The sequence below is a fragment of the Salvelinus namaycush genome, chromosome 9, assembly GCF_016432855.1.
Source record: "Salvelinus namaycush isolate Seneca chromosome 9, SaNama_1.0, whole genome shotgun sequence".
Lineage (NCBI taxonomy): Eukaryota > Metazoa > Chordata > Actinopteri > Salmoniformes > Salmonidae > Salvelinus > Salvelinus namaycush.
Genome location: NC_052315.1, coordinates 35,286,573 through 35,311,665, shown reverse-complemented (window position 1 = coordinate 35,311,665; position 25,093 = coordinate 35,286,573). Strand labels below are relative to the sequence as shown.

Sequence of the window (25,093 nt, the reverse complement as noted above, 5' to 3'; positions counted from 1 at the left end):
GAAAATGTCAAAGGGCCTATCCAGATCACTATGGTCAATGGAACCTTTTTGAAACGTCAGCCACTTCACTTGTCAAAGTCTGTCATCCACCCGACCCAAGCATGACAATTATCCAAGTTGGACTTTTTCCTGCATTACAAAATGTATTTTTTGCAATCAGCTTAATAAAGCACTTTTGTGGGGAAAACTCAATCGGAGTGGCTGGGCCTGGCACCCATGGCTGCACCCCAGCCCAGTCATGTTAAATCCATAGATTAGGGCCTAATGATTTTTTCAATTCACTGATTTCCTTATGAACTCATAGTTTATTGTTGTGTACATTTTTCAGAACGCTTTAAATCTAGACAGAAATACTTCGTTTCATCAGCTGTCCGGGTAGCTGGTCTCAGACAATCCTGCTGATGAATAAGACAGACGTTGAAGTCCTGGGCTGGCGTGGTTACACGTGGACAGCGGTTGTGAGGTCGGTCGAACGTACTGCCAAATTCTCAAACTACGTGAGGCGGCTTATGGTAGAGAAATGAACATTCAATTAAATTCTGTCAACAGCTCTGGTGGACATTTCTACAGTCAGCATGCCAATTGCAAACTCCCTCAACTTGAGACATCTGAGCATTGTGTTGTGACAAAATTGCACATTTTAGAGTGGCCTTTGTAAAGGTGCACCTGTGTAATGATCATGCCGTTCAATCAGCTTCTTGATACGCCACATGTTAAGTGGATGGAATATCTTGGCAAAGGAGAAATGCTCACTAACAGGGATGTAAACAAATTTGTGCACAACATTTGAGAGAAATACGCTTTTTGTGCTAATGGAACATTTCTGGGATCTTTTATTTCAGCTGATGAAACATGGGACCAACACTTTACATGTTGCATTGATATTTTTGTTCAGTATAATACAAAGCCAAAATAAGTTTTGTTTGAAAGGGAGTCAGTTAAATCAAATACATAGTACCTGGATTATCAGGCCAAATAATACCAGTCAAACAAAGTTTAAAAAAAAGTGCTTACAGTACATTTATTGATTCAAACAATTAAATTAAAAAACCTAATGGAGTCATGACAGCGTCATCATGATTGCCTTTAATTGTGCAGAGTCAGGTTCAGTTTGTCCATCCACATTCAGTACAGCGTGTGTACATCCACATTCAGTACAGCGTGTGTAAAGTGACTACATTCACAGGTTGACATGGAGTTCCAAAATCTATTACTTCCATAGATTACCAACAAAACAATACAGACCACTGGGTGCAGTGTCTCATACAGAAGCCCACAGTTTCCCAAAAAGTATAGTTATAGCAAAGGCAAATTTCCCAGTCCAAAATCAACCCTTAGGCACTATCCCTTGATACTTCTCATGATCCTAAAAGATTTGAGTGGGTGTCAGAAACATGTCAGAAGCCAAACCTAGTCTTCCAGATCTACAAGTAGTAGCCAGGGGGCTAGAGGATTGGCATTGATTTCAGACTGAGCACCTGTATTCTGTGCAGAAACTATAGTATAAAAAAAGGAGGACCAGAGGTGCCAGGTGAGTTACATTCTATCAGTCTAACTGACAGGGAAAATGTGTGGGATATTAAAGAAAGAAAATTAAACCCAACATTGTTGAAAAGTTAAAGGCAGAGTCGTGATTTCATTGGTTTTTCCACCAGATACATCTCCAGTTTGGTTTAATGTTAAAATGACCTGAAGACACTGGTGCACATCTTTAAAAAGCAAAAATAGGATAAATGCAGAAGGGGGTAGCTGCAGCCCAATATGACGCCCAGAGTATGGGTGAGTGGGCATGTCAAAAGGATAGTAGTGGGCGTGTGGAAAGGAAAGTAGTGCTCTGCTATAGGTTACACCAGAGTTTCCTGGGGACTCCAAGAGGTGCACGTTGTGGTTTTTGCCCCAGCGCTACACAGCTGATTCAAATAAATCAACAAATGATAATTTGGTTATTTGAGTCAGCCGTGTAGTGCTGGAGCAATACAAGACCGGGTGCACTAGTCATTCGCACTGGCTTACACTGACAGGCAAAACGGTCGAGTGGCAACAAATCTGCCCAATTAGCTGATTCACTTTCCATACACCCACACTCCGGTCACCATATTGGGCTGCACCATACCAAATAAGTCTATACATAGTCTGTCCAACCAAATTCACAAGTTAAGGGTTCACTATGCGTGATCGACATTCAGAAACCCAAATAAAAAGAGAACGGTAATGGACAGAATGGTTTGACCAAAGGTCAGTAAACAGAATAGGTGGAAGGAGGACAACATTAAAAGATGAGCGAGTCAATGGCTCATATTAGTAAAGCATGGGGGAACGGAGACTGGTGGAGGGCTATATGGACATTTCCATGTTTTCAGTGACTAGGAGTAAAGTTAAAAGCCATGCTTCAGGGACACATGCGTGGTAAAAGGAGAGAACTCTACACAACCAATACAGTTGTGACACTGGAAAAAATGATCTGAAAAGGCACTAAATGAAATAAATGGCGTGCTCTTGTTTTCACTTTGGAGCTACAGTACAGTTTCACACAGCTCCCTCTGTGTGTGTGATCAGGGTGTCTAAGACCGGAAGCTGTAAGACTCAGGTTCTAGAGAATCACAGTGCTGTCACAGGGGGTTCACATAGTCACACTGGCTCAAGAGGTGAACTATACAGAACAAGATTTGCCCTGTCTGTCCTAAATCAATGCCTTGCCCCACCAGCCTGCTAAATGAGACTTATTCGTATTAGACCAGTCAGTAGACATAGCAGCAGCTGCTTCTTTACCAGTGGGCTTCCTTACAGAAAACAACAAGACACCATGTTTACCAGCATCATGTACCTGGTCTGTCTCCCTCAGGAACCTATACATCACAGTATCAAAGAGACAAAAAAAAAAAAAAAAAAAAATCCCTTTAGGCATTAAGGAAATAAACCACCACTGAGTTGGAAGTTTCCGCTATTCCCTTTTGAACAGCATGTGTGTGGTGGGAGGAATAATGAGTAGAGTTAAGGGCTCCCCATAGTGGTTTTCAGTCTACGGAGCTACGTTTGCGTCACGTTCTAAAAATTCAGCCGCACAAAAAAAAATCGTAGAACTACGTAGAGAGCTAAGCAAACTAACCTCCATCGGCTACGTTGCAGATCTTTTGCGTAGATTGTAGAGCCCTTTGGAGTGCCTTGAAACAATACTCAAGATAACGGGTATGATTAGTGTGGTCAGCTGCATGCAAACATATAAAAGGATGAAATAAGTAGCATTCAGTGAACTCCAATTTCTACTAAAACTCCACTCTCCTAGTTAAGCCATGGCTAATGAAATATGAAGGCAAACAATCCCTGAAATACACCAGGTCCCAGGGACTCCAACACAAATCTCAAACATTCCACTTGGGATTTCAAACTCAGTCAAAGTGCACACATTAAAAACGTAATTTTTTAAAATGGCATCCAATGTATGTTTGAGGATGACCTGACGTCAGTTCTCTTCCCTCAGTCCATTCCCAGACATGCCAACACACCTGTTCATTGTTCCATTGGCCATTCAGTCCCTTTGCTCAGTGGTGGCAGGAAAGGGAGTCAACTCAGTTCCATCCACAATCCGTTGGCCTTCACCGCTGTCCTTGCTTTGACCTGTTCCCACGTCAGCCGTGAGGGCCTGGTGGTCTACTTGATGCGCTGGATGAGGGTGTGTGTGAGGCCCAGGCTGAGTAGCTGCAGGGAGGAGAGCTGGGCCAGGCGAGGGAAGGCCTTGAGCAGCCTCTCCCAGGTCAGCTCCAGCAGACTGGGCACCACTAGCCACACCTTGTACAGAGACCCAGTCCTCCTGTTCTCTGACATGTTCACCACTCCACCATGCACATACATACAGCCAGCCTGGGAGAGGACAGGGAGGAGAGAGACGTGATTGAAAATCGTACATCCAGAAAAGTGTGCGTGTGTGTGATGTACTGACCGGTGTGACTGCAGCACAGTGGAAGTAAGCAGGCTCAGGCATGACGGTGGGTAGCTTGGTCCACTGAAAGGTCTGCAGGTTGATCTTCCACAGGTCAGCTAGGATCAGCTCCCCGTTGTAACCCCCACATAGAAACACCTCTGAGGGGGGAGACAGAGGGATGAACACTGACTCCCAGTCCATAGCCTAGACTAAGGTGGCACAGTATGTTATTGGTAACTTTCAAAGTTTACCAGTAAACTACCAGAATTTAGGTAACTTAAGGATTTTATGGAACTTTATCATGTGTACTTCAGATTATCACATTTATGCAATTATTTCTGGCCCTCTGTGTGGCCTTATCACATGTAAAATACACTGAGTGTACAAAACATTCAGACATCTGCTCTATCATGACACACTGACCAGGTGAAAGCTATGATCCCTTATTGATGTCACCTGTTAAATCCACTTCAATCAGTGTAGATGAAGAGGAGACAGGTTAAAGAAGGATTTTTAAGCCTTGAGGCATGGATTGTGTGTGTGCGCACACCATTCAGAGAGTGAACGGGCAAGACAAAAGATTTAAGTGCCTTTGAACAGGGTATGGTAGTAGGTGCCAGGCGCACCGGTTTGTGTCAAGAACTGCAACGCTACTGGGTTTTTCACACTCAACAGTTTCCAGTGTGTATAAAGAATGGTCCACCACCCAAAGGACATCCAGCCAACTTGACAGCTATGGGAAGCATTGGTTTGGCGCCCCCTCTGGCTCGTGCGGTGGGGGAGATCTTCGTGGGCGATACTCAGCCTTGTCTCAGGGTAGTAAGTTGGTGATCTGTAGATATCCTTCTAGTAGTGTGAGGGCTATGCTTTGGTAAAGTGGGTGGGGTTATATCCTGCCTGGTTGGCCCTGTGCGTGGGTCCACAGTGTCCCCCGACCCACCCGTCTCAGCCTCCAGTATCTAGGCTGCAATAGTTTGTGTGCCGGGGGACTAGAGTCAGTCTGTTATATCTGGTGTAATTCTCCATCTTATCTTGTGTCGTGTGAGAATTTAAGTATGCTCCCACTAATTCTCTCTCCCTCCCTCTCAGAGGATGTGAGCCGTAAGATCATGCCTCAGGACTACCTGGCCTGATGACTCCTGGCTGTCCCCAGTCCACCCGTTCGTGCTGCTCCTCCAGTTTCAACTGTTCTGCCCGCGGCTAGGGAACCCTGACCTGTTTACCGGACGTGCTACTGGTCCCGGACCTGCTGTTTGACTCTCTACCGCACATGCTGTCTCGACCTCTGAATCCTAATGTTTGGTACTCATTGTATATCAAATAAGATTTAAAAATAAAATGACAAAAGCTGTAAAACATTATCTTAAATTTAAAACATCAACTTAGTGAATACAATTGTGTTCAACATGGTTTCAGCATGAAATATACTTTTTTTTTTACACTTAATTTACTGTCAATACATCTTTATTGTATATGTTTTGGTGCCAAACTGGTGGAAGTTCTGAAGTCCAGAGTTGCTGAGTTAATTTTAAATTCCATTATTGATTTGATGCTTTTCATTAGCCTATTTTCTCGTGAACCATGGGCTATCCCCTAGAAACTAAATGCACAATATGGACACATAAAAATATATACTATATCATGCCTTAAAGTATTCATATCCCTTGACTTATTCCACATTTTGTTGTGGCACAGCCTGAATTCAAAATGGATTAAACAGATTTTTCCCCTCACCCATTTACTTACACACACAATACCCCATAATGGTTGTTGATCATTGCTAGACAGCAATTTAAGTAACACTCAAAAGTTTGGACACACCTACTCATTTAAGGGTTTCTTAATTTTGACTATTTTCTACATTGTAGAATAGTGAAGACATCAAAACTGTGATATAACATATGGAATCATGTAGTAACCAAAAGTGTTATATTTTATATTTGGGATTCTTCAAAGTAGCCACCCTTTGCCTTGAGGACAGCTTTGCAAACTCTTGACATTCTCTTAACCAGCTTCACCTGGAATGCTTTTCCAACAGTCTTGAAGGAGTTCCCACATATGCTGAGCACTTGTTGGCTGCTTTTCCTTCACTCAACTCATCCCAATTGGGTTGAAGTCAGGTGATTGTGGAGGCCAGGTCATCTGATGCAGCACTCCGTCACTCTCCTTCCAGGTCAAATAGCCCTTACACAGCCTGGAGGTATGTTATGGGTCATTGTCCTGTTGAAAAACAAATGGTGGGACTAAGCGCAAACCAGGTGGGATGGCATATCACCGCAGAGGTAGCCATGCTGGTTAAGTGTGCCTTGAATTCTAAATAAATCACAGACAGTGTCACCAGCAAAGCACCCCCACACAATCACACCTCCTCGCTTCACGCTGGGAACCACACATGCGGAGAGCATCTGTTCACCTACTCTGCGTCTCATAAAGACACAACAATTAATACCAAAAATCTCAAATTTGGAATCATCAGACCAAAGGACAGATTTCCACCGGTCTAATGTCCATTGCTCGTGTTTCTTGGCCCAAGCAAGTCTCTTCTTATTATTGGTGTCCTTTAATAGTGGTTTCTTGCAGCAATTTGACCATGAAGGCTTGGTTCATGCAGTCTCCTCTGAACAGTTGATGTTGAGATGTGTCTGCTATTTAAACTATGTGAAGCATTTACTTGGTCTGCAATTTGAGGCTGGTAACTAATTACCTTATCCTCAGCAGCAGAGGTAACTCAGGGTCTTCCTTTCCTGTGGTGGTCCTCATGGGAGCCAGTTTCATCATTGCGCTTGATGGTTTTTGCAACTGCACTTGAAGAAACTTTCAAAGTTCTTGACATTTTCCATATTGACTGACCTTCATGTCTTAAAGTAATGATGGACTGTTGTTTCTCTTTGCTTATTTGAGCTGTTCTTGCCACATATGGACTTGGTCTTTTACCAAATAGGGCTCTCTTCTGTATACCCCCCTACCTTGTCATAACACAACTGATCGGCTCAAACGCATTGAAGAAATTCCACAAATTAACAAGACATACCTGTTAATTGAAATGCATTACAGGTGACTACCTCATGAAGCTGGTTGAGAGAACGCCAAGTGTGCAAAGCTGTCAAGGAAAAGGGTGGCTAATATATTTTGATAAATGTAACACTTTTTTGATTATTACATGATTCCATTTGTTATTTCATAGTGTTGATGTCTTCACTATTATTCTACAAAGTAGAAAATAGTACAACTAAAGAAAACCCTGGAATGAGTAGGTGTGTCCAAACTTTTGACTGGTACTGTAAGTAAAAACTGTAACTAGGCCACTTGGGAACATTTAATGTCATCTTTGTTAATGTCATCTTTGTAAGCAACTCCATTGTACATTTGGGTTATTAGGTTTATTGTCCTGCTGAAAGCTGAATTGGTCTCCAAACAGGTTTTCCTCTAGGATTTTGCCTGTGCTTAGCTCTATTCCGTTTCTTTTTATCCTAAAAAACATCTTAGTCCTTGCCGATGACAAGCATACCCATAACATGATGCAGCCACCACCATGCTTAAAAATATGAAGAGAAGTACTCAGTGGCGTTGTGTTTGCCCCAAACATAAGGCTTTGTATTCAAGACAGTTTTACTTTAGTGCCTTATTGTAACATGATGCATGTTTTGGAATATTTTTATTCTGTACAGCCTTCTTTTCACTGTCATTTATGTTAGTATTGTGGAGTAACTACAGCATTACCTCCCATAGTCACTATTGGCCTCACGGTGAAATGCCTGAGAGGTTTCCTTCCTCTCCGGCAACTGAGTTAGGAAGGGCGTCTGTATCTTGGTAGTGACTGGGTGTATTCATACACAATCTAAAGTGTCATTAAAAACTACATCATGCTCAAAGGGATATTCAAAGCCTGCTTTTTATTTCTACCCATCTACCAATAGGTGTTGTTCTTTGCGAGGCACTGGAAAACCTCCCCGGTCTTCCAGTGCCGGTAGTGAGGTAGTATGTGTGAGGTAGTCATTCAAAAATCATGTTACACACTATTATTGCACACAGAGTGAGTCCATGCAACTTATTATGGGACTTTAGCACATTTTCACTCCTGAACTTATTTAGGGTTGCCATAACAAAGGAGTTGAATACTTATTGACTAAAGACATCTCAGCTTTTCATTGTTAATTAATTTGTACAATTTCTAAAACACATAATTCCACTTTGACATTATGGGGTATTGTGTGTAGGCCAGTAACAAAATCTCAATCGAATCCAATAAAAATGTAGGCTGTAACAGGTCAAATGTGGAAAAAGGTCAAGGGGTGGGAATAGTTTCTGAAGGCACTACATAGGATTTAAAATCATTTTTGCAAGTTAATCAAGTATAAATTACCAAAGTTACCATAAATTACCTGTTATTTACCAATATTACTGAAAATTCTAGTAACCCTAGCCTGGACACAGAGCTGATTCCTAGTAAACAGATCTAAAGTTCTTACCCTGCCTGACCTGGACACAACTGTGACACCGTCGTGCTGCAGGATACCCTGACAACAACAGAACACACATCAGTTTACACGTGTGCACAGTAATGTGTATATGAACAACATTAGACCCTTATGCAACCAACCTATTTTTTCATGAGGTTTCGTGATGATCTCCTCCCAGGAGTTAGTCTCTAGGTTGTAGGCATGTATCTGAGGGGGGAACAGAACGTAAACCCCCATGTTAAAATATGTCAGTAAAACAACCATCATACATACATACAGTGTTCTCTCATCCTGTACTGTACTTTGTCTAGGGGATATGATGTCCAGGAAGTCCCGCCTCCTAGGATGTATATTCTCTGTCCATCATGGGCCACCTCATGTCTGTACCTGAAAGAGAGATTAAGATGTGTGTGTGTGTGTGTGTGTGTGTGTGTGGGGGGGTAACTACCAGAAGATTAAGAGGTATATAAGGGGTGACTGACCTTTCCTCTGGCAGGTCTGTAGGGGGGTTGTTGGGCTTGAGGTGGGTCCACTCCCTGGTAGTCAGGTCCAGCCTGTGTAGGTCTGTGCTGTAAACGTAGCCTGTCGTCCCTCCAAACACATACAGATAGCCATTAATGATGGCCATGGCCTGGAAGGAGGAATGAGAGGGAGAGAGCATGGCTGTGGGGAATTTCCTTACTGTCAAGCCAAGGGATTCAGAATTAAGTGATTTGTTACAGTAGGTCATACTAACAATGTAAATAATTGTGTCAGTTATTTATTTTGACCGAGCGAATCCTTTCAGATCAGAGGTTAGGAAAGACAAAGGAAGGAAGTCATATATAGTGCATTCGGAAAGTATTCAGACCCCTTAACTTTTTCCACATTTTGTTACGTTACAGACTTATCCTAAGATTGAGGATTTTTATTTAATCAATCTACACTCACAATACCCCAGAGTGACAAAGCAAATATGTTTCTCAATTCCTTTGCAAATTTATTAAAATAAACATCAATACCTTATTTACGTAAGTATTCAGACCTTTTGCTATGAGACTCAAAATTGAGTTCAGATGCATCCTGTTTCCATTGATCATCCTTGAGATGTTTCTACAACTTGATTGGAGTCTACCTGTGGTTAATTCAATTGATTGGACATGATTTGGAAAGGCACACACCTGTCTATGTAAGGTCCCACAGTTGACAGTGCATGTCAGAGCAAAAACCAAGCCATGCGGTCGAAGGAATTGTCCGTAGAGTTCCGAGACAGGATTGTGTCAAGGTACAGATCTGTGGAAGGGTATCAAAAGATTTCTGCAGCATTGAAGGTCCCCAAGAAGACAGTGGCCTCCATCATTCTTAAATGGAAGAAGTTTCGAACCACCAAGACTCTTTCTAGAACTGGCCGCACGGCCAAACTGAGCAATTGGGGAGAATGGTCACTGACAGAGCTCTAGAGTTCCTCTGTGGAGATGGTTGTCCTTCTGGAAGGTTCTCCCATCTCTGCAGCACTCCACCAAGCAGGCCTTTATGGTAGAGTTGCCAGACAGAAACCACTCCTCAGTAAAAAGGCACATGACACATGACATGAGAAACAAGATTCTCTGGTCTGATGAAATCAAGATTGAACTCTTTGGCCTGAATGCCAAGCGTCACGTCTGGAGGTAACATGGCACCATCCCTACAGTGAAGCAAGTTAGTGGCAGCATCGTGATGCTTTTCAGCAGCAGGGACTGAGAGAGTAGTCAGGATCGAGGGAAAGATAAAGAGCAAAGTACTGAGATCCTTGACGAAAACCTGCTTTAGAGCGCTCAGGAACTCAGACTGGGGAGAAGGTTCACCTTCCAACAGTACAACAACCCGAAGCACACAGCCTAGACAACGCAAGAGTAGCATCGGGACAAGTCTCGGAATGTCCTTGAGTGGCCCAGCCAGAGCCCGGACTTGAACCCGATCGAACATCTCTGGAGAGACCTGAAAATAACTGTGCAGCGACGCTCCCCATCCAACCTGACAGAGCTTGAGATGATCTGCAGAGAAGAATGGGAGAAACTCCCCAAATACAGGTGTGCCAAGCTTGTAGCGTCATACCCAAGAAGACTGGAGGCTGTAATCGCTGCCAAAATTTCATCAACAAAGTACTGAGTAAAGGGTCTGAATACTTATGTAAATGTTTGTTTTGTATTTGTAATACATTTGCTTACATTACTAAACTTGTTTTTGCTTTGTCATTATAGGGCATTGTGTGTAGATTAAAGAGGGGGAAAAATCAATTTAATCAATTTTAGAATAAGGCTGTAACATAAAAAAAATTTTTTTTAAGTAAATGGTTCTGAATACTTACTGAATGCACTGTAGGAGTAATGGAAAATGCCATAGCCCAGGTTTAAAGCTAACCGTTAACTCTCCACAGACCACACGATGTGTCAGTGGGACAGCTCAGGTGCTGAACAGATGAGAGCTCTTTACCTGCCCGTAGATTCGGTTGGGTTTCTTCCCTCGGCAGTTGAGCAATTTCCAGCGTTTGTAGTGAACATTGCAGACATGGACGTCGTTCCCGTTGCTTTCTCCAAAAGGAATCCCAGTGCCCCCAAACACCAATAGATTGTTGCTGTGTAAGACAGCTGAGACACACAGAACAAAACAAACTGTTCAACAGTCTGTTCTCAGTCTGACCAGGAACGGATAATAATGGTTAAGCAAGTTAATTTTGCAATGGATCGATGGGTACATAAAAGGACAGACAATCTTCAACTTATTCCCTTACCTGACATGGAAGCCAGCTCGGTGGGCATGTAGCCCTCTGTGTGGACCTGTTGCCAGGTAGCCGTGGCGAAGTGAAATCTCCACAGCTCCCTGAAAAGAGGGTAGTCCTCGTTCTCCGAGCCACCAGCCTCCTCAAAGTCAGGGTTGTATCCTCCAAACACATATAGGTTGGCATTGTCTGCCACACACCGGTGCCCGCTGCGGGCCGGGGGGGCACAGTGACCTGAGGGGGAGGTGAGTAAAGAGCAGGGTTTCATGGATGGAAGAGGGAGCAAGGGTGGGGGAAGGAGACAGGGTTACAGGGGAATTTTCCTTCCTCTTGCACTTCTTTAGTGCCCTTTGTGGATCTCTGCGATAACTTTAAGCAATAGCGCCACCTTTTCTCTTTCTGCCATATGGTTTTCACCTATTTAGTCCAGCCAAATTGAGGCAGGAACAAAAGCGCAGAAGGGGCCGTTATTTGGAATGGAGCCTGAAACATTGTCTAGATTTCAATCTAAAACGTGTATCCTACTCTTGTTGACTTGACTGCCCCTACATGATTTGCATGGGCTGAAGAGCCATAGATGTGTAGGCCTAGTCTGTTATTTCCCAGCTGTGTGTCACAGACAGCTGATCTAGAGACATAAATTAATATAATAAACTGCAGTGAAGTAATCCAGCGGGTTTCCATCAGATTTCTACCCAAAGCCATTATATAATCTGCTGCACAGATTACCAAGAACATGGCTGCATAAGCAGACAGCTTTCAACAAGCAAACGCTAAAACATTTCTGATTATTTAAGAATCTAGATAAATAGGCCTAGCCATCACGTAAGCAAGCATGTGGTTAAAGTACTCCCTATATGACAGGCTTAGGAGAAAGTCTGCATGTTAAATTAATAATGAACCATATCTTATTGACATACTTCGTAACATTTTCACTGTGGAGGTGGTCGAGTTCACTGTGTGTAAGGATTAAATGTCCAGGCATCAGTATGATGAGCTTTGAGTAAACAGCAAAGGACTAAACAGCCCTATGGAATCATTGAGCCTCAAGATATTTTGTTGTTGAAAACACCAGAGGAATGCTTTTAGTGGAATAACAGATCAAATAGATCTACTTTCAGACACTGAGGAAAATAGGAGGTACAGGTGAAGGGCTCTACACTGACTTTCTAATTTTACTTTAAAAATTTATTTTTTAACAAGGAACAGGTATGAGCCTACGTTGAAGAATGTAGGCGCACAAAGAAAGATATTTGAGGTAACAAGCAATTTTCTTTGTAGTAATGGTGCAAGCATGACGGTCATGAATCTGCGCTCAGTGTATTCTCCATGGCACTCAGGGGCAGCGGTACAGTGAAGTAATCATTGCAACCATTATCATTTGGGTGATTTTTTTTTTCTTCTCCTAGGCGCACGGAGGTCTATTGCTTCCTATAACAATTATGACAATCGTTATAAGAGCAACAACATGACCGACTCACAGAGAGAAATATAGAACAGAGAAAGCGAGACCTCAGAACACTCCATGACAAACATACATCCAAACCCAGAGAGACACTGAGGGAGAGAAAGCCTCCCTGGGTCCAACAGAGAAAGCTGAAGAGGATGAGTGAGAAGAGGAAAGGAGGAACCAGGGCCAATCAGAGTAAGAGAGACTCTTGCTAAGAGGGATAAAAGTGATAAAAGAGAACAGGAAGGAAGAGAAGAGGTGGAGTGTACCGAGAACCATTACAAGGGAGAGGAAGAGGCTGTTTTGATAGGAAGAGAGGAGGAAGCAGAGTGGTACAAGTGGATTTCCTTGAGTCATGGGAAATGAGAGGAGGGAGAAGAGAAGCACTGCAGGCTGGACAAGGGAGTGTGAGAGAGGAGGTGGGAGAGCAGATAGGACATTAAGTGCTTGCCCCGTTCTGGCCGACAGCAAAGTCAGCTCAAAACAAAAGTGACGTACAGTAGGTGAAGCATGTGGGGTAATATGTAAGAATCTGTGTATTTCTATGCAAAAATGATTGCGCTTGATAAATCTGCATGCTTAATCTGCATTCCCAATGAAACCTAGTTTGAAAATTCAAACATATATTTCATGGAAAAGAGATGTTTCTGAACAATGCTTCATGATGTCTTGTTGACAAGATGACCAAGTGGCGCTGATTACTATTCAATTTTAGCAGGGCGCACCCTGCTATCCCTGTTCAACCCGGGCCAGCTTAAATTGAATCCCTCATTCTTTAGCAGTCAGAGCACTAGAGTTGCGTTAGTATTGGTCGGTGAAGAGAGAGGTGGTCTTGGCTGCAGTCTCGGGTGTTACGGTTACCCACCTTCTCTCAGAAACCTATTAGGGATGCGGAAGTTGGGGCACGAAGGGGAGAAGATCCGCCGAGCCTGAAGCCATCTTACTCTCTTCTTAGAGCCTGCCAGTCATCACCAACCACAATCACCAGCCATGATACAGACATGTGCACACACAGACACAATTAGCGGAGATCAAAACCACAAAAACATTACAAAAGCACAGACCGACATTCCACCCCAAACATAGGCTTTAGGTGGAGTTCAGTTCAAGCCTGCTTAGTGTCTAACCAAATAGGCTAGACAAGTGGCTTGTCCATTGTTGTATGACAAAGACATACAGGTACCCTAATATTTATATATTTCTTAATTCCATTATTCTACTTTAGATGTGTGTGTACTGTTAAACACTACAGCACTGTTGGAGCTAGGAACACAAGCATTTCACTACACCCGCAATAACAGCTGCTAAATATGTGTATGTGACCAATAAAATGTGATTTGAGAGAGAGACACAGCCTTGGTGGTGCAGCTACCACATAAGTGGCTGACACTACCCAGCCCCTCAGAACCTAGAGTATCTTTGACTCGAGTCAAAAGATACTTTTCCAACCTTACATCAGTACTTGAGTTGTTTCAAAACTGTGGTTGCCACTGATTGGTCAAAACTACAATATTTCCTATGGAAATACATTTAGATCTACTCAGCAAAGTCAGTAGTACAAATGACTGGCAATGGATTGCACAGAGGGAAAATGTATGCTTCCCACCATTAGTCAGTCTTCTTTGCATGACAGTTGACTTCCGTATCAAACTGAGCTAACGTTAGTTAACGTTAGCTGGCTAAAATACTTGGTTAAAGTCAAAGCTAAAGTTAATCGCCTGTCTCTAATAGTGTAATTCGAAGATCTGCCTTCCTAAACAATTACGCTGACTAGTTTTTTTTAGATTGCCCGCCAGTTAGTTACTTTAGCTAGCTAGCTAATTCTAGCTAGGTAGTTTTACATGGATAGCAGCTAGATAGAAAAATAACAGTTCAGCTAGCTACAAACCTGAGTCTCTGATGGGAGGCCTCCCCGACAGTTTCTCGAATTTGTTGAGTTGATACAAGCCGCGACTACATTCACCATCTTCAACAGAGGACATTTTGAAAAGGTAACTAACAGTAAATAAAAACTTTCATCGATTGAAACGATGTCGCAACAAACTGTGATAAGGACAAAAAAAACTAAACACCAGTTGGCTAGACATGCATCCACGTCAACTTGAAACGTCGTCCACGCCAGATGAAATGCTCCAGCCAATCAGATAATCGAGAAGGCATTCAAGAGTTACAGTATTCTAAAACGTTGGGAAATGGGTTATAAACTGTTTGCAAACAAACTTCCAAGCAGATGGGTGGTAAATGTAGTCAGGGTTAACAGAGCAGACGTTTTGTAAGTTACTTTATAATGGATAGCCAAAGAGATATGAGGACATAGAATTAGGAATTAGATTTAATTTATTAGGATCGCCATTAGCCGATACCAATGGCCGCAGATAGTCTTACTGGTGTCCGACCAGTCGCGGTCGGTGCCGTTTATGATGAGGGAGCATGGCCTATTTCTGTTACAGCATATTGGATGACTGTCATTTATATTCCATTAACCCAGTTCTTGTAACATTGATAGTTTTAGGCTACTACATGATACTAAAATGTTCCCTGTACCCATATTGAGGTTACTACAACCTAGCCTATCAATGAAAGTCTACAGCGTAGGTGAACTCAGGTCGAGAGCAAATTTTGAGCTGACACATTGACAGACAGTGACACATTCAATACCACCTTGCACACTCTTGCCTACATCTAGCTGATCTGGGGTGTAATCATTAGTCTATCAGTTGCAAATGAGAGTTTCTATTGGACAAATTCAGGTATGTTTACCCCCGTTTAGTTCCGTTTAAAAACGTTTTTCAAAAGAATCGGAAGAATGAATACACCCCTGATCACACTTAAATTCTGTTCACTTTCATGGCAGCTACGTTGTATTCCTTCTGGCATCTATGCACTCTCCTTCTCACCTTTTCTCTTCGTTTGTGGACTTCAATGCACAACACATGGTATGTGACCAGGCAAAAAAAACTTTCAAAGCCAAACCATATCATAACCGCTACACACAGCCTACATCGTTGTCACAAAATTAGCTAAAGTAACATCATAGTCAACAAAGCTAATAGAACTAACTCGTTAGTAAACCCGCTACAATCATGCATTAATGTTACAATGTATAGTCAGTAAGCAGTTTAGCACATGTAAAACCAAAAGCTTACACTACCTTGGCTTGGAAGATGTCCAGTGTTGTGTTGAATAATCATGGCCAGATAGCTAACATAGCATCCTTCTGTTTGAGCAGGGTGTTTGAGTAGGCTAACCTAGCTAGCAGCATTTACTAGCTAAGCAAGTGAAACTGAAAGTGAAAAACAAATCTCTCTCTCTTGCTTCTCCTTCATTTTTGAAGAAAGTAATTTGATCAAAACTGTTCAACTATTGTCTTTCTCTCTCTTTGAGTCAACTACTCACCACATTTTATGCACTGTAATGCTTGATAGCAGGTAGCCTAGTGGTTAGAGCGTTGGACTAGTAACTGAAAGGTTGCAAAAATGAATCACCTAGCTGACAAGGTAAAACTCTGTTCCTAGGCCGTCATTGAAAATAAGAATTTGTTCTTAACTGACTTGCCTTGTTAAATAAAGGTAAAATTTACAACAAAAAAATAGCTGTAGCTTATGCTTTCAGTATTATATTAATTCTTTGATCCTTTGATTGGGTGGACAACATGTCAGTTCATGCTGCAAGATCTCTGATAGGTTGGAGGACGTCCTCCGGAAGTTATCATAATTACTGTGTAAGTCTATGGAAGGGGGTGAGAACCACGAGCCTCCTAGGTTTTGTATTGAAGTCAATGTACCCAGAAGTGGACGGAAGCTAGCTGTCCTCCGCCTTCACCATGGTGCTACCCTAGAGAGAGTGCTGTTGAGGCTACTGTAGACCTTCATTGCAAAACAGTGTGTTTTAATCCATTATTTGGTGACGTGAATATATTTAGTATAGTTTTATCTAAAAATTATACCTTTTTAAATGTTTTAATATTTACATTTTTATGAAATTCACTGAAGAGGATGGTCCTCCCCTTCTTCCTCCGAGGATCCTCCACTGAGTCCGACACATAACGAAAAATACATTACAGACAAAATACTTTTGACAAAGCAAATTTGAGGAAAGCGCTTCTGAAGTTCTATCAACACATTGACTGTAGTACTTGCGCTAGGAAAGCACTCAACCACTGCTATTCTCTCTTCCGGGATGCCTACAAGGCCTTCCCCCACCCTCCCTTTGGCAAATCAGATCACAAATCCATTTTGCTCCTCTGTTCCTATAGGCAGCAACTCAAACAGGAAGTACCCGTGCTTAGGTCTATTCAACGCTGGTCTGAACAATCGGAATCCATGCTTCAAGATTGTTCACTGGGATATGTTCCGGGTAGCCTCTGAGAATAATATTGGGTCTGAACCACGCCCTGTGCAACTGGGTCCTGGACTTCCTGACGGGCCGACCCCAGGTGGTGAAGGTAGGAAACAGCACCTCTACTTCACTGATCCTCAACACAGGGGCCCCACAAGGGTGCATGCTCAGCCCCCTCCTGTACTCTCTGTTCACCCATGACTGCGTGTCCACATACGCCTCCAAGTCAATCATCAAGTTTACAGACGACACAACCATAGTAGGCCTGATTATCAACAATGACGAGACACTCTACAGGGAGGAGGTGAGGGACCTGGCGGAGTGATGCCAGGAAAATAACCTCTCCCTCAACATTAACAAAATGAAGTAGCTGATCGTGGACTTCAGGAAAAAGCAGAGGGAGCACGCCCCTATCCACATTGACAGGACCACAGTGCAGAAGGTGGAATGCTTCAAGTTCCTCGGCGTACCCATCACTGACAATTTGAAATGGTCCACCCACAACAGCGCCTCTTCAACCTCAGGAGGCTGAAGAAATTTGGCTTGGCCCCTAAGACCCTCACAAACTTTTACAGATACACAATTGAGAGCATCCTGTTGGGCTGTATCATTGTCTAGTACGGCAACCGCACCGCCCACAACCGCAGGGCTCTCCAGAGTGTGGTGTGGTCTGCCCAACGCATCACCAGGGGCACACTGCCTGCCCTCCAGGACACCTACAGCACCCGATGTCACAGGAAGGCCAAAAAGATCATCAAGGACATAAACCACCCGAGCCACGGCCTGTTCACCTCGTTATCATCCAGAAGGCGAGGTAAGTACAGGTGCATCAAAGCTGGGACTGAGAGACTGAAAAACAACTTCTATCTCAAGGCCATCAGACTGTTAAATAGCCATCACTAGCCGGCTACCACCCGGTTACTCAACCCTGCACCTTAGAGGCTACTGCCCTATATACATAGACATGGAATCACTGGTCACTTTAATAATGGAACACTAGTCACTTTAATAATGTTTACATACTGCTTTACTCATTTCATATGGATATCCTGTATTCTATTCTACTGTATTTTAGTCAATGCCACTCCGACATTGCTTGTCCTAATATTTATATATTTCTTAATTCCATTATTTTACTTTTAGATTTGTGTGTATTGTTGTAAATTGTTAGATATTACTGCACTGTTGGAACTAGCAACACAAGCATTTCACTACACCCGCAATAACATCTGCTAAATATGTGTATGTGAAATTTGATTTGATTTGGTGTGTGTGCATCTATCAGTTACACATACTAAAACATTATCAGTACATACACACAACAAGTAGGTCACATGGGGCAGAGCCATTGTGCTGTGTGGTGTTGCTTTATTTGTTTTTTTAAAACCAGGTTTGCTGTTCACTTGCGCTATATAAGATGGAAGGGTGTCACGCCCTGACCGGAGAGAGCTTTTTATGTCTCTATTTTGGTTTGGTCAGGGTGTGATTTGGGTGGGCCTTCTATGTTCCTTTTTCTATAATTTGTATTTCTTGGTGTTTGGCCGGGTGTGGTTCTCAATCAGAGGCAGCTGTCTATCGTTGTCTCTGATTCAGAACCATACTTAGGTATCCTTTTTCCCACCTGTATTTGTGGGTAGTTGTCCATGTATAGTTGCCTGTGAGCACTACATTGGCGTCACGTTTTCGTTTGGATGTTTATTGTTTTGTCGGCGACATCTTATAATAAAAAAGTATGTACGCTGGCCACGCTGCACCTTGGTCTACTGTTTCCACCTTAGACGATCGTGACAAAGGGAGTTCCATGCACTCATGGATATGTATAATACTGTACGTTTCCTTGAATTTGTTCTGGACCTGGGGACTATGAAAAGACCCCAGTGCTGTGTGTAAGTTGACTATGCAAACAATTTGGAATTACCAAAAACATTAATATTTCTTCTAAATACAAGAAGTGACACAATCAGTCTTTCCTCAACTCTTAGCCAAGAGAGACTGGCATGCATAGCATTAATATTAGCACTCTGATTACAATGAAGAGCAAGACGTGCGGCTCTGTTTTGGGCCAGCTGCAGCTTAACTAGCTCTTTCTTTGCAGCACTTGACCATATGACTGGGCAATAATCAAGATAAGATAAAACTAGAGCCTGCAGGACTTGCTTTGAGAATCTCTTTATTACAGAGAGACCTCTTTCCATCTTTACAACCATTAAATCTATATGTTTTGGCCATGACAGTTTACAATCTAAGGTAACACCAAGTCATTTAGTCTCCTCAACTTGTTCAATAGCCATACCATTCATTACCAGATTCAACTGAGAACTTAGGATATTATTTGTACCAAATGCATGTTCAGGACCAGTTTATTACTGGCCACCCATTCCAAAACAGAGTGCAACTCTTTGTTAGCTGTGGTTGCTGATGCGTATAAGGTTGAATCATCAGCATATATGGACACACATGCTTGGTTTAATGCCAGTGTCAGGTCATTGGTAAACATTTAAAAGAGTAGAGGGTCTAGAGAGCTTCCCTGGGATACTCCACACTTTACATGTTTTACATTAGAGAAGCTTTCATTAAAGAAAACCCTCTGAGTTCTGTTAGCTAGATAGCTCTGAATCCATTTTATGGCAGAGGTTGAAAAGCTATAACATAACAAAAGTTTTCTCAACAACAGGTTATAGTCAATAATATCAAAGGCTGCACTGAAATCTAACAGTACAACTATCTCAATCTTCTTATCAATTTCCTTCAACCAATCATCAGTAATTTGTGCCAGTGCAGTGCGTTGAGTGCCCTTCTATATAAGCATGCTGAAAGTCTGTTGTTCATTTGTTTACAGAGAAATAGCATTGTATTTGGTCAAACACTATTTTTTCAAGTTTGCTAAGAGCTGGCAGCAAGCTGTAACCACAGTGAGGGTTCGCTGCTTCCCCAATAAAAGCCCTGTATTAACACAGAGGTTGGCACTAAACTAAAGGACAGGGCTACCGCACACAGAGCTATCGTAGACAACCCTGGGGCTATGGCAGAGGACAGGAATAAGTACAAGAAGTCCCGCTATGACCTTCCCAGAGTCATCAAACGAGCAAGAGGATAGTATAGGAATAAGGTTGAATCCTACTACACAGGCTCCGACGCCCGCAATATGTGGCAGGGGCTACAGTCCATTACGGATTACAAAGGAAGACTCAACCGTGATCTGCCCAACGATGCTTCTCTACCAGATGAACTCAATGCATTTTATGCACGCTTTGACAACAACAACATCGTGCCGGGTGTGAGTGCCGTCACCAACCCAGAGGATTGAGTGATCTCGCTTTCCAAGGCCAACGTGAAAAAGGTCTTTAATCAGGTCAATACCCTCAAGGCCGCAGGGCCAGACAGAATTCCAGGGCACGTTCTCAGAGTATGAGCAGAACAGCTGGCAGGCATGTTCACGGTAATTGTCAACCTCTCCTTGTCCCAGTCTGTAATACCCACATGTTTTAAGATGACCACCATAATTCCTGTCCCCAACAACTCTAAGGCTTCATGCTACAATGACTACCGCCCTGTAGCACTCACTTCTGTAATCAGGAAGTGCTTTTGAGAGGCTGGTTATGGCACACATTAGATCCATAGATGACGCAATCTCAATCGCTCTTCACACTGCCCTCACCCACCTAGATAAGAGCAATACCTATGTGAGAATGCTGTTCACTGACTACAGCTCAGCGTTCAATACACTTGTCCTCTCCAAGCTCGTCACCAAGCTTAGGACTCTGAACACCTTCCTGGACTTCCTGATGGGCCGACCCCAGGGGGTGAGGGTAGGCAACATCACTTCCACCACACTGACCCTCAACACAGGGGCCCCCAGAGGTGTGTGCTTAGTCCCCTCCTGTACTCCCTGTTCACCCATGACTGCATGGCCATGCACGACTCCAACAAATTCATCACGTTTGCTGACGACGGTGGTAGGCCTGATCACCGGTGATGATGAGTCAGCCTACTGGGAGGAGGTCAGTGGCCTGGCAGTGTTGTGCCAGAACAACAACCTCTCCCTCAACGTAAATAAGACCAAGGAGCTGATCGTGGACTACAGGAAATGGGAGGGCGAGCACGCCCCCATCCACATCGACGGACCGCAGTGGATCAGGTCGAGAACTTCAAGTTCCTCGGTGTCCAAATCACTAAAGAATTAAAATGGTCCAAACACACACACAGTTGTGAAGAAGGCACAATAGCGCCTCTTCCCACTCAGGAGGTTGAAAAAGATTGGCATGGGCCCTCAAATCCTCAAACAGTTCTACAGCTGTGGCTCTACAGAGGGTGGTGCGGACAACCCAGTACATCACTGGGGCCAAGCTCCCTGCCATCCAGAACATCTACAGTGCATTCTGTAGATGTATTCAAAGGTCTAAATACTTTAATGCACTGTATTTCAGGTAGTGGAATAGGAAGGCCCGGAAAATCGTTAAAGACTCCAACCACACTAGCCATACACTATTCTCTCTGATTCCGCATGGCAAGCGGTACTGGTGCATCAAGTCTGGCACCAACAAGCTCTTGAACAGTTTCTATCCCCAAGCAATAAGACTGATAAATAGTTAACAAAATAGCTACACAGACTGAGTTAACCTTGTATCCTCATTGACCTTTTTATTTTTGTCTCTATGCACACTCACTGGGCCCTACACACTCACTCCATCATCTCCTCACTCACACTATCACGACTCAGGATATGACCCAGATGCAGACACAGGAGGCAGATAGTTTGATTCTCAGAATATTTATTATAACAAAGGGACAGGCAGAGGACAGCTCAAGGGCAGACAGAGGTTCGTAATCCAAGGCAGAGTCAATCAGTGACAGAACGGCAGGCAGGCTTAGGGTCAGGACAGGCAGAAAGGTCGGAACCAGGAAGACTACAAAACAAAACTTTAGAACAGGAGAAACTGGAAAAACGCTGGTAAGGCCTGACATAACAAGACGAATTGGCAATAGACAAACAGAAAACGCAGGTAAAAATACACAGGGGATAATGGGGAAAAATAGGAGACACCTGGTGGGGATTTGGAAACGAGCACAAGACAGGTGAAACAGATCAGGGTGTGACACACATAACATGCACACATTTATACTGACTCTACCCACAAGCACACCCACTCACATTCAAGCTGCTGCTACTCTGTTTATCTTATATCCTGATGCCTAGTCACCTTACCCCAATACATATCTACCTCAATCACCCCAGTATCTCTGCACATGTAAATATGGTATTGGAACTGGCCCTGTATATAATATGCTTACTTACTTATTGTGTTCTTCATATTTCTTCTTATTTCTCATGTGTTTTTTTCTAGTATTACATTGTTATTGATTATTGCATTGCTGGGTTTTGAGTTTGCAAGAAAGGCATTTCACTGTACTTGTGCATGTGACATTAAAACTGTCAACTTTAAACTGTTAGAACCAGTAAAGGCTGCTTTACCATTCATGGGTAGTGGAATGATTTTGGCTTCCCTCCAGGCCTGAGCACAAAGACTTTCCTACAGTCGTGGCCAAAAGTTTAGAGAATGACACAAATATACATTTTCACAAAGTCTGCTGCCTCAGTGTCTTTAGATATTTTTGTCAGATGTTACTATGGAATACTGAAGTATAATTACAAGCATTTCATAAGTGTCAAAGGCTTTAATTGACAATTACATGAAGTTGATGCAAAGAGTCAATATTTGCCGTGTTGACCCTTCTTTTTCAAGACCTCTGCAATCCGCCCTGGCATGCTGTCAATTAACTTCTGGGCTACATCCTGACTGGTGGCAGCCGATTCCTGCATAATCAATACTTGGACTTTGTCAGAATTTGTGGGTTTTTGTTTGTCCACCCACCTTTTGAGGATTGACCACAAGTTCTCAATGGGATTAAGGTCTGGGGAGTTTCCTGGCCATGGACCCAAAATATCAATGTTTTGTTCCCCGAGCCACTTAGTTATCACTTTTGCCTTATGGGAAGGTGCTCCATTATGCTGGAAAAGTCATTGTTCGTCACCAAAATGTTCCTGGATGGTTGGGAGAAGTTGCTCTCGGAGGATGTGTTGGTACCATTCTTTATTCATGGCTATGTTCTTAGGCAAAATTGTGAGGGAGCCCACTCCCTTGGCTGAGAAGCAACCCCACACATGAATGGTCTCAAGATGCTTTATTGTTGGCATGACAGGACTGATGGTAGCGCTCACCTTGTCTTTTGCCGGACAATCTTTTTTCCGGATGCCCCAAACAATCGGAAAGGGGATTCATCAGAGAAAATGACTTAAGCTAGTCCTCAGCAGTCCAATCCCTGTACCTTTTGCAGAATATCAGTCTGTCCCTGATGTTTTTCCTGGAGAGAAGTGGCTTCTTTGCTGCCCTTCTTGACACCAGGCCATCCTCCAAAAGTCTTCGCCTCACTGTGCATGCAGATGCATTCACACCTGCCTGCTGCCATTCCTGAGCAAGCTCTGTACTGGTGGTGCCCCGATCCCGCAGCTGAATCAACTTTAGGAGACGGTCCTGGCACTTGCTGGACTTTCTTGGGCGCCCTGAAGCCTTCTTCACAACAATTGAACCGCTCTTCTTGAAGTTCTTGATGATCCGATAAATGGTTGATTTAGGTGCAATCTTACAGGCAGCAATATCCTTGCCTGTGAAGCTCTTTTTGTGCAAAGCAATGATGACTGCACGAGTTTCCTTGCAGTTAACCATGATTGACAGAGGAAGAAGAATGATTCCAAGCACCACCCTCCTTTTGAAGCTTCCAGTCTGTTATTCGAACTCAATCAGCATGACAGAGTGATCTCCAGCCTTGTCCTCGTCAACACTCACACCTGTGTTAACGAGAGAATCACTGACATGATGTCAGCTGGTCCTTTTGTGGCAGGGCTGAAATGGAGTGGAAATGTTTTTGGGGGATTCAGTTCATTTGCATGGCAAATAGGGACTTTGCAATTAATTGCAATTCATCTGATCACTCTTCATAACATGCTGGAGTATATGCAAATTGCCATCATACAAACTGAGGCAGCAGACTTTGTAAAAATGTATATTTGTGTCATTCTCAAAACTTTTGGCCACGACTGTATAGGCTCAGATTAAAGATATGACAGATAGGAGTGGCTATACCATCAGCTACCATCCTTAGTAGCTTTCCATCAGTTATCAATGCCAGGAGGTTTTTCCATTATTGATCAATAACAAACAAAAAATATTGTTAGGTCTCTTAATAGCAAAGTAAACAAAAGAAACATGTATTTGAAAGAGTGGAACGGTGGACACATGGGCCACATCCAAAAAACCTTATGGTATCGCAGTGCTGTTAGTGAAGGTCACTGTTCTCCAGAACCCCACATTGTGATCAATCTTATCTGTATAGCTGTAGTTTTTTGGGCCAACACTTCTCTGTTAGTACCCTTATATGTCAACAGAAGGCTTGTGGAAGAGTAGCCATAGCTGTCATGCCCATTGAAAATTAAAAGGCATATGTCCCCTTAGTTTTGGAAACACACAAAAAGTATAGCATCTTTTACCATCATTATAACATATTTTATCAGGTGTGGATATAGATTGTCGCGCCCCAGGGTCCTTGGGTCACTCTTTACCTTTAATGAATGTCATATATATCTATACAACCTTAACCACACTGCTACAGGCTACAGGAAACCCCATTTAAAGAGCTTGCAGTAGGCCAACAAACAGCCAGCTGCATCATTTTTTTTATTTAACCAGGCAAGTCAGTTAAGAACAAATTCTTATTTATAATGACGGCCTACCCCGGCCAAAACCTAATCCGGACGACGCTGGGACAAATGTGCGCTGCCCTATGGGACTCCCAATCACAGCTGGTTGTGATACAGCCTGGAATCAAACCAGGGTCTGTAGCGACCCCCCTAACACTGAGATGGAGTGTCTTAGAACGCTGCACCACTTGGGAGCCCAGAGTTAATGAGTGTTTTGTTTTATGATGTGTTTTCACCCGGTGCCGTGGTTCATAAGCATTATTTATCATAGTAATTTTCATTCGCCTGTGTAGAAATTCTCCTTCGCATCTGTGGGAAGAAAACGATGTCGATGGTTGTACTGTCTATTAAGTCTTTCTATTTCTATGTTCCAATGCCGCTTTCAAGCAATATTTGGAACTAGGAAACTCGGCAATAGCTAACTGTTTGTAGT

General features: G+C 43.0%; 1 protein-coding gene across 2 annotated transcripts; it reads right to left on the bottom strand.

Annotated features, from left to right (window-relative positions):
* Positions 1 to 995: 995 nt before the first annotated feature.
* On the bottom strand, positions 996 to 14,672 carry LOC120054009 (kelch domain-containing protein 10-like). Of its 2 annotated transcripts, XM_039001363.1 has the most exons (10): positions 14,455 to 14,672; positions 13,432 to 13,524; positions 11,129 to 11,350; positions 10,831 to 10,985; positions 8,862 to 9,010; positions 8,682 to 8,766; positions 8,520 to 8,586; positions 8,389 to 8,436; positions 3,938 to 4,077; positions 3,532 to 3,858 (listed from the first exon to the last, which is right to left on the bottom strand). In XM_039001363.1, the coding sequence occupies exons 1-10, from the start codon at positions 14,546 to 14,548 to the stop codon at positions 3,649 to 3,651; spliced, it is 1,263 nt and encodes a 420-aa protein (XP_038857291.1). In that variant the 5' UTR covers positions 14,549 to 14,672; the 3' UTR covers positions 3,532 to 3,648. The 2 variants fall into 2 exon arrangements, with proteins under 2 accessions (XP_038857290.1, XP_038857291.1); XM_039001362.1 differs by having other exon boundaries at positions 996 to 4,077.
* Between the last annotated feature and the right edge of the window lie 10,421 nt (positions 14,673 to 25,093).

What these genes read in the sequence shown, in the direction of transcription:
- LOC120054009 (XM_039001362.1), bottom strand. Translation starts at nt 14,548, where the DNA reads ATGTCCTCTGTTGAAGATGGTGAATGTAGTCGCGGCTTGTATCAACTC. An exon ending in GCCTCCCATCAGAGACTCAG is followed by an intron (nt 13,525 to 14,454) that starts GTTTGTAGCTAG and finishes GATGACTGGCAG; the next exon opens with GCTCTAAGAAGAGAGTAAGA. An exon ending in ACAGACCTGCCAGAGGAAAG is followed by an intron (nt 8,767 to 8,861) that starts GTCAGTCACCCC and finishes TCTCTCTTTCAG; the next exon opens with GTACAGACATGAGGTGGCCC.